The sequence below is a fragment of the Ambystoma mexicanum genome, chromosome 1p (genome assembly GCF_040938575.1).
Source record: "Ambystoma mexicanum isolate Mex_15411 chromosome 1p, UKY_AmexF1_1, whole genome shotgun sequence".
NCBI classification, from domain to species: Eukaryota; Metazoa; Chordata; class Amphibia; order Caudata; family Ambystomatidae; genus Ambystoma; species Ambystoma mexicanum.
This window is the reverse complement of record NC_090921.1, coordinates 715,086,527-715,096,150: the sequence shown is the minus strand read 5'-3', so window position 1 is coordinate 715,096,150 and position 9,624 is coordinate 715,086,527. Positions and strand designations below refer to the sequence as shown.

Below are 9,624 nucleotides of genomic sequence, written 5' to 3'. Positions count from 1 at the left end.
CTTGAAACAAGGACTGCCACTTATTCACCAACTAGTTCATTGGGTATTATGGGAGAAGAGACGACCAAAACACGCCCATGTGTAGCCAAGCCAGGCAGGTTGATGGGTGCACTAGCAATGGAATTCTGAGGGGACTCGGGCAATGCAAGTCTACGGGGACTCAGGCAATGCAAGTCTACGGGGACTCAGGCAATGCAAGTCTATGGGGACTTGGGCAATGCAAGTCTACGGGGACTCGGGCAATGCAAGTCTACGGGGACTCGGGCAATGCAAGTCTATGGGGACTCAGGCAATGCAAATCTACAGGGACTCAGGCAATGCAAGTCTACGGGGACTTGGGCAATGCAAGTCTATGGGCACTCAGGCAATGCAAATCTACGGGGAATCAGGCTATGCAAGTCTATGGGGACTAGGGAAATACAAGTCTACGGGGTAATTGAAGTCTACGGTGATTCAGGCCATGCAAGTCTACAGGGACAAGGGCCATGTAAGTCTATGGGTACTCGGGCACTGCAAGTCTACAGGGACTTAGGCAAGGAAAGCGTACAGGGACTCAGGCAATGCAAGTCTACAGGAACTCGGGCAATGCAAGTCTACGGGAAATCGGGCAATGCAAGTCTACGGGGACTCAGGCAATGCAAATCTACAGGGACTCAGGCAATGCAAGTCTATGGGGACTTGGGCAATGCAAGTCTATGGGCACTCAGGCAATGCAAATCTACGGGGAATCAGGCTATGCAAGTCTATGGGGACTAGGGAAATACAAGTCTACGGGGTAATTCAAGTCTACGGTGATTCAGGCCATGCAAGTCTACAGGGACAAGGGCCATGTAAGTCTATGGGTACTCGGGCACTGCAAGTCTACAGGGACTTAGGCAAGGAAAGCGTACAGGGACTCAGGCAATGCAAGTCTACAGGGACTCGGGCAATGCAAGTCTACGGGAACTCGGGCAATGCAAGTCTACAGGGACTCAGGCAATGCAAATCTACAGGGACTCAGGCAATGCAAGTCTGTGTGGTCTCAGGCAATGCAAGTTCATAGGGACTTGGGCAATGCAAGTCTATATGGACTCGGGCAATGCAAGTCTACGGAGACTCGGGCAATACAAGTCTACAGGGAATCGGGCAATGCAAGTCTACGGTGACTCAGGCCATGCAAGTCTACAGGGAATAGGGCCATGTAAGCCTACAGGGACTCAGGCAATGCAAGTCTACAGGGACTCAGGCAATGCAAATCTACAGGGACTCAGGCAATGCAAGTCTATGGGGACTTGGGCAATGCAAGTCTATGGGCACTCAGGCAATGCAAATCTACGGGGAATCAGGCTATGCAAGTCTATGGGGACTAGGGAAATACAAGTCTACGGGGTAATTCAAGTCTACGGTGATTCAGGCCATGCAAGTCTACAGGGACAAGGGCCATGTAAGTCTATGGGTACTCGGGCACTGCAAGTCTACAGGGAATTAGGCAAGGAAAGCGTACAGGGACTCAGGCAATGCAAGTCTACAGGGACTCGGGCAATGCAAGTCTACGGGAACTCGGGCAATGCAAGTCTACGGGGACTCAGGCAATGCAAATCTACAGGGACTCAGGCAATGCAAGTCTGTGTGGTCTCAGGCAATGCAAGTCTATAGGGACTTGGGCAATGCAAGTCTACAGGGACTCTGGCAATGCAAGTCTACGGAGACTCGGGCAATACAAGTCTACAGGGACTCGGGCAATGAAGTCTACGGTGACTCAGGCCATGCAAGTCTACAGGGAATAGGGCCATGTAAGCCTACAGGGACTCAGGCAATGCAAATCTACAGGGACTCAGGCAATGCAAGTCTATGGGAACTTAGGCAATGCAAGTCTATGGGCACTCAGGCATTGCAAATCTACGGGGACTCAGGCTATGCAAGTCTATGGGGACTAGGGAAATATAAGTCTACGGGGTAATTCAAGTCTATAGTGATTCAAGCCATGCAAGTCTACAGGGACTTAGGCAATGCAAGTCTACACGGACTCAGGCAATGCAAATCTACAGGGACTCAGGCAATGCAAGTCTATGGGGACTTGGGCAATGCAAGTCTATGGGCACTCAGGCAATGCAAATCTACGGGGAATCAGGCTATGCAAGTCTATGGGGACTAGGGAAATACAAGTCTACGGGGTAATTCAAGTCTACGGTGATTCAGGCCATGCAAGTCTACAGGGACAAGGGCCATGTAAGTCTATGGGTACTCGGGCACTGCAAGTCTACAGGGACTCGGGCAATGCAAGTCTACGGGAACTCGGGCAATGCAAGTCTACGGGGACTACAGGGTCTCAGGCAATGCAAGTCTGTGTGGTCTCAGGCAATGCAAGTCTATAGTGACTTGGGCAATGCAAGTCTACAGGGACTCGGGCAATGCAAGTCTACGGAGACTCGGGCAATACAAGTCTACAGGGACTCTGGCAATGCAAGTCTACAGGGACTCAGGCAATGCAAATCTACAGGGACTCAGGCAATGCAAGTCTATGGGGACTCAGGCAATGCAAATCTACAGGGACTCAGGCAATGCAAGTCTATGGGGACTTGGGCAATGCAAGTCTATGGGCACTCAGGCAATGCAAATCTACGGGGAATCAGGCTATGCAAGTCTATGTGGACTAGGGAAATACAAGTCTATGGGGTAATTCAAGCCTACGGTGATTCAGGCCATGCAAGTCTACAGGGACAAGGGCCATGTAAGTCTATGGGTACTCGGGCACTGCAAGAATACAGGGACTTAGGCAAGGAAAGCGTACAGGGACTCAGGCAATGTAAGTCTACAGGGACTCGGGCAATGCAAGTCTACGGGAACTCGGGCAATGCAAGTCTACGGGGACTCAGGCAATGCAAATCTACAGGGACTCAGGCAATGCAAGTCTGTGTGGTCTCAGGCAATGCAAGTCTATAGGGACTTGGGCAATGCAAGTCTACAGGGACTCGGGCAATGCAAGTCTACGGAGACTCGGGCAATACAAGTCTACAGGGACTCGGGCAATGCAAGTCTACGGAGACTCGGGCAATACAAATCTACAGGGACTCGGGCAATGCAAGTCTACAGGGACTCCGGCAATGCAAGTCTACAGGGACTCAGGCAATTCAAATCTACAGGGACTCAGGCAATGCAAGTCTATGGGGAATTGGGCAATGCAAGTCTATGGGCACTCAGGTAATGCAAATCTACGGGGACTCAGGCTATGCAAGTCTATAGGGACTAGGGAAATATAAGTCTACGGGGTAATTCAAGTCTATGGTGATTCAAGCCATGCAAGTCTACAGGGACTTAGGCAATGAAAGCGTAGAGGGACTTGGGCAATGCAAGTCTACGGGGCAATGCACGTCTACGGTGACTCGGGCCATGAAAGTCCACGGGCACTGGGCCAATGAAAGTCTACGGGGACTAGGGCCAAGTAAGAGTAGGGGACTCAGGCAATGCAAGTCTATGGCGACGCAGGTCATGCAAGTCTATGGGGACTCAGGCAATGCAAGTCTATGGGTACTAGGGCCATGCAAGTCTACGGGGACTCGGGCACTGCAAGTCTACGGGAACTCGGGCAAAGTAATGCTGACTGATGTATTTTGATGATATATGTATAGAATGAACTTGATTATTATTCATATTTCGCATGAAAAGCTGAGCATCTCAACTACAACACCGTTTTTATTTTACGCATGTAAATATCAATGGGGCTGTAGCCCTGTTTGACATGACATGTCTTGATATTAAAAAACGGTTCAGCCTGTCTCTCTGGCACAAGCAATGAATGCACAGGGCGGATACTTGGAAGGTGCGGGGTGTTCGAGTCCACCATCGGATGCCAAAGTCCAAAAAATCATCTATTTATAAATGTTCGTGATTGAAAATGCCGTGACTGTCACCCTCCCGTTTTCCAAAACCGGGAACGGGCTTTTTAAAACACTGAAACTCTCCTCGCGCGCCATGAACAGCCAGAGATCATGTATGGGTGCAAATGATGGGAGGGTCTTTTGAAAATATAGGCAGGGGGTGAAGAGCAAAGAAAGTTCCCAGCCCCTAATGTAGGTCAGGGGTTGCCCGAGCTCTGGAGTCAACACAAACAGTGCGGAGTGGGTTACTAGTGTCGGGGAGGAGCCAGCAGCCCCAGAGGCCTGAGGGGGGAGAGGCCGGTCGCTCAGCCCACGGAAGGAGGAGCGCACAGTCCACAAAAGCGAGGAGGCCCCTCCCAGGCGCACACAAACAAGCCTCGTCAGCCTGCGGATCAGTGCGTGCCGTGCCCGCTCTCTCTCTCTCTCTCGCAAGGATTAACTAACTCTCCCTGGACCCACACGCATCCTACGGACCGGCTCTTTCAGGGGTTCCCCCTCGGACTCTGCCTTCACCAAGGACCAGCTGTCCCCGAACCCAAACTTTCCCAAGGACCAGCTCTCCCTGGAGCAGCAGATACACGGACCCGCTGTCACTGCACCGAAGCTCCCCCTCACCCCCGGAACACTAGCCCCCACAGGGCATGGAGCTCCTGGGAATGGCTGTCCTCTTGGTCTGCGCCTGGGGAGTAAGGGCCGACAGGCACTTCGTCTTCTGGAACAGCTCCAACTCAAAGTAAGTTCTCGGGTTGTGATCCCAGTGGGCCTCGGGAGGGCGGGCTGGCTAATCACCCCGTGGACCAGGGAAACCCCTCTGCTAGTGTTATGCTCTCTCGTGGGCCACCACTTCGTGCTTACAAAAGTCTCTGCGCTTGGGGTGTTTAGGAAGTGTAAAGCGCCTGGAAGCTGCCTGCTGCGACTTTGGTGTTTTTGTCATTCTTTAAAGAAAGTCAGATCAAGCAGTAAACACGGGCACCAGTCCTTGTTCACGTCACACGCCCCGCTGCAAACTCCTGTCTGGTCGGAGCGAAAGCTCTCAACGGCAGGGCACAGCTGCCTGGCCGCAGGGGGGCAGTCAGTGCCGCTACCCACTGGGCGTGAAAGCACCGAGAGAGATCAAACGGGGAAGGGGGGACATGCCTGTCTTGGCTGCTCCCACGTGGAGGAAATCGTGCCTCCTTTTGTAGGGTGACCTTTTACCTGTTTCCAGATTTTCCCAGAGGAACAAAGTGAATTGTTTCGCATCACTACTTGATTAAGGGGGGGGTGGCTTTGGAATGTAAATCAGTATGTATAAGCCATCATTTGGTATGTTACTATGCTTTGGTCGCCGGCGCCAAGTCACCACTGTAGTAGTTTCAAAGCGCTTAGCTCGCTGTCGTTCTGTGCATACTCTCAGAGCTGGTGAACTTCCGTGTAAATCAGGGAGAGGGTTGTTTTGAAAGGAGCAGCAGTTGGTTGTAGTTTGTAGGTGCGTGGGAACGAGGACGCATTTGGGTGGAAGGCCCGGTAAGAGCCGCAGTGTGTAAGGAGAGGCTGCAGGCTCTGTGCGAGGCCCAGTGGTAGCTGCAGTGTACGATAGAAGGCTGCAGTGTCTGTGCAAGGCCCAGGGGAGGCCTGTAGTGTGCAAGAGAAGGTTGCAGAGTCTGTGCAAGTCCTATGAAGAGCAGCTGCAGCGTTTTAAAGAAAGGTGGCAGGGTCTGTGCAGGGCCTGGTAAGAGCTGCAGTGCATAAGGGAGAGTTGCAGGGTTTTTGCAAGGCCTGGTAAGAGCTGCAGTGCATAAGGCAGAGTTGCAGGGTTTTTGCAAGGCCTGGTAAGAGCTGCAGTTCATAAGGGAGAGTTGCAGGGTTTTTGCAAGGCCTGGTAAGAGCTGCAGTGCATAAGGGAGAGTTGCAGGGTTTTTTAAAGGCCTGGTAAGAGCTGCAGTGCATAAGGGGGAGTTGCAGGGTTTTTGAAAGGCCTGGTAAGAGCTGCAGTGCATAAGGGGGAGTTGCAGGGTTTTTGCAAGGCCCGGTAAGAGGTGCAGTGCATAAAGTTGCCGTGTGTTTGCAAGGCCCAGGGGGAACTGCAGTGTGCAATAAAAGGTTACAGTGTCTGTGCAAGACCCGGGGGAGCTGCAGTGTGCAAGAAAAGGTTGTTGGGTCTGTGCAATCCCTGGGGGAGCTGCAGTGTGCAAGAGAAGGTTGCAGTGTATGTGCAAGGCCCACTCGGAGCTGCACACTCTGCAGTGTGCAATAGAAGGTTGCAGAGTCTGTCCCAGGGGGAGTGGCTGCAGTGCGCATTGGGTCGCAGGTTCTGTGCAATCCCTAGGATGTAGGATGAGCTGCAGTGTGTAAGCAGGGTCGGACTGGCCTATAGGGCAATAGGCCCATGGCCGAACCAAAAGCACAAAATGCTGGTGTGGGCCAGATTTTTCGGTCAAAGTGGGCCACTTTTTTTGGGCTATTTGGGACAGTTTGATGAGTTAATTAACTCTTAGGCTAGTGATTTAGACCTGGGTTGCTAAATAAAGAGTCATTAACATGCTGAAATTGCATCACACTTTATAAAAATAATCCCGTTTGTTACTATTCAAACAGTGTTGCAAAAGGAATTAATAGCCATTTGCAACTGTGGGCCATTTTTTCATTGTTGCTCGAGCCAATTTATGGCCCAGTCCGACCCTGTGTGTAAGGGTGGGTTGCAGGTCTTTGCAAGGCCGAAAAAGAGCTGTGGTGCCTTTGAAAGCCCCGGTAAGCCCTGCAATGCACAAGGGACAGTCGCAGGGTCTTTGCAAGGCCTGGTAAGAGCTGCAGTGCATAAGGGAGAGTTGCAGGGTTTTTGCAAGGCCTGGCAAGAGCTGCAGTGCATAAGGGAGAGTTGCAGGGTCTTTGCAAGGCCTGGTAAGAGCTGCAGTGCATAAGGGAGAGTTGCAGGGTTTTTGCAAGGCCTGGCAAGAGCTGCAGTGCATAAGGGAGAGTTGCAGGGTTTTTGCAAGGCCTGGTAAGAGCTGCAGTGCATAAAGGACAGTTGTCGGGTCTTTGCAAGGCCCAGGGGGAACTGCAGTGTGCAATAGAAGGTTGCAGAGTCTGTGCAAGACCCAGGGGGAGCGGCTGCAGTGCACAGTGGGTAGCAGGTTCTGTGCCATCCCTAGGATGAGCTGCATTGTGTAAGGGTGGGTTGCAGGGTCTTTGCAAGGCCCGGTAAGAGCTGCAGTATGTGGTGGGGGGAGTGGGGGTCCATGCTCTGTGCAAGGCTCAGGAGGAGTTGCCGGGTTTGTGCAAGGCCTAGGAGCCTCGCGTGACGGATCGCTGACTCAGCCCCTGGGCCTCGGGTTGCGCAATTGCTGCTCGCTTAGGTGTGTGTGTTGGTGGTGAGTGGTGAGCCAGTGTGGGTGGGAGTGTCTCGCTCCGGGAAACTTCCTGGCATTGTAAGCGGGGAAGGGGCACATCACATCCGGGTGATCCGGCCAGATCAACATTCGGGTATGGAAGTGGGCGATAGGGTGACTTGCTGTTGGCCTATGACCCTACAGTCTAGATCACCTTTGGCCACAGATCGGAGTCTAAAATAGGCCAGGATGGCAGACCCGGGGTCACTCGCATGCGAGTGACCCCGCCCCCGCCCCACCTACAGTCACGCAGCAACAGCCTGCCATAAACCCTCCAGATTTCGCAATAACTCTCGCTGCGAGTTGCATTTGCTGGTTACAATGTTCACACTATCAATACTCGCTCTCCCGGGCCCAAAAACCACAGCGATTGCTCCGAAGCAACGGCCAAGCTGCTGCATCTGCGCCGGCGGGACATTGTTTTCTTGTGGCCTGCCAGGATTGTGTTGTTGTTTCGTACTTTATCCGTTTTCTGCCCACTCTTAGCACAACGAGGGTCAAACGTTCTGGGGTCCGCCCCCCACTGGCAGCGCAGCAGCTGGTCTCGCCCCCAAATCCGTAGTTGCCCACTCTGGTGAGATCTATTGGGGGTCAGAGGGGATTAGAGGTCGGAGCGCCCTGGACAAAGCGCTCGCAGTGCCGTGCAGCAGGGCATTCGTGGCGCAGAGCTGGCGGGGCTCATGAATTAAACGTGGGTTCAACTCCTTTGAAGCGTGTTATTAAGCTGCAAGTTAAACACTGCGGGGCGTGGGGGTGCTGAGAGATGGGGTGGCTAAGCTCTTTCTGACCCTTCTGGACACCCAGAACTGTGTGTGCAGAGGTGGCAGCTGTGTCCCGCTGCCCTGTGTGCAAGTTAAATTGGTTAAGCCTAGTGGAGTCCCTGGGGGGGAGGGGGTTAAAAGCAAGATGAAAAACTACAAGTGGCAAAATGCCCCAGCTCCCGCCACCCGCCACCGATAATTAAATCAGAAGCGATGGCAGACAAACACCTCTGTGTGCTCTCGTCGGCGGGTTAAAAAAGACATGTTGAACGAGTGCAGCTTTTCAAAGCGTTCTTAGATTCTTGGCTGGGGGGAGGGGGGGGCTCTGTGCTGCTTATCTGGGGTTTTGGGGGGGCGGAGATATGATGGCCGGCACGCAGCCCCGCGACGCTCCGACTCCCAACGTGTCGCCAAGCACCCAAAATTGGGGGCAGGAGCCCGAAAAGAGCACGTTATTTACCCGCATTCAGGCTCGAAAACGCAAAATGCTGGTGTGGGCCTGTTTTTGGGGTCAAAGTAGGGCACTTTTTTGGCTCATGAGCAGGGGTGTTGCTAGGCATGGAAAAGATCAGGGGCTAAGCTAATGTCGGGACTGGCGGGATTCGGGGCTAGCTATATCCTTTTGGTTGTAGCTTCCTTAGCTTCTATCCGGGGCTACAACCAAAAGACCCGGGGCTATAGCCCCTTTAGCCCCCCCCTAGCAACGCCTCTGCTCATGAGGGCCAGTTTGAGTTACATGACTTTGTGGCTAGTAGTTTTGACCAGTGTTGCTGAATAAATAATTGCACAATTTTCGTCACAATTTATCCAAACAGCCCCCCCACCTTACTAATCAGTCTGTTACAAAAGGAATTAATTTTCCTTTGCAACAGTGGGCCACTTTTTCATTCGTTCCCGAGCCAATGTTCTGTCCCAGTCCGACGCTGCCCGTGTTCCTAGTATTTAGACTGAGGAAGCGTTAATAAATATACGTTTTTCTTTTGATTAAAAAAAACATATGTGTATCAATACAATGGCTGTGGGGTACTTTAGTTTATTTGTACGCGCCCGTCACCACGGCTTTGCCATCTTTCCTAGAATCCCAAAGTAACCCTTAAAAACGTGAATGGAGACTATCCCAGAAAGTCCCCCTGGTGTTGGAAGCCCGGAGCTCCAAGTAGAAAGCGCCTGTCTGGGGGCCCGCTAGAGGGCGCTATGCACCGCGCATTGCAATTATTGGGGGACGCTGGCGTTACCGAGCACACAGAAGAAGGGACCCGTGCTTTAGCCTCAAATTATCTAGACTATGGCGTTTTCGCCGATTTGTCACCAACCCCCACCTCCCAGGGCCGCGGCCTCGCCCACTATCGGCGCGGCCGCCATCTCCCTTGTCAGTGTAATGACCCATGCAGCGATGGCTTTCTCCCGCAGGCCAGTCACGCTGCCCGGCTTCCTATGCTTAGAACGGGTGGTTGAGTGTGCAGAACACGGCCTCACTCCGTCGCCTGGGCCGGACCTGTTTCAAGGTCTCCTTTCTATCTGAACTTGGTTGCCTCGCTCTCTTTCCTGTGCCCTAACCCATATACCCTTCTTACACTAACCCTACCCATGACTCTTGTGTTTGTGGCTATCCGCTCTCCTCACTTTGCCATTTCCCCA

The 9,624-nt window shown here is 52.7% G+C and overlaps 1 protein-coding gene across 1 annotated transcript in view; it reads left to right on the top strand.

Moving 5' to 3' along the window:
* Positions 1 to 4,221: 4,221 nt before the first annotated feature.
* EFNA1 (ephrin A1) overlaps positions 4,222 to 9,624 on the top strand; it is a 32,550-nt gene continuing 27,147 nt past the window's right edge. The window contains exon 1 of the mRNA XM_069650150.1: positions 4,222 to 4,590. Coding sequence (XP_069506251.1) covers positions 4,499 to 4,590 — 92 coding nt within the window. The 5' untranslated portion in view covers positions 4,222 to 4,498. The remainder of the gene's footprint in view (positions 4,591 to 9,624) is intronic.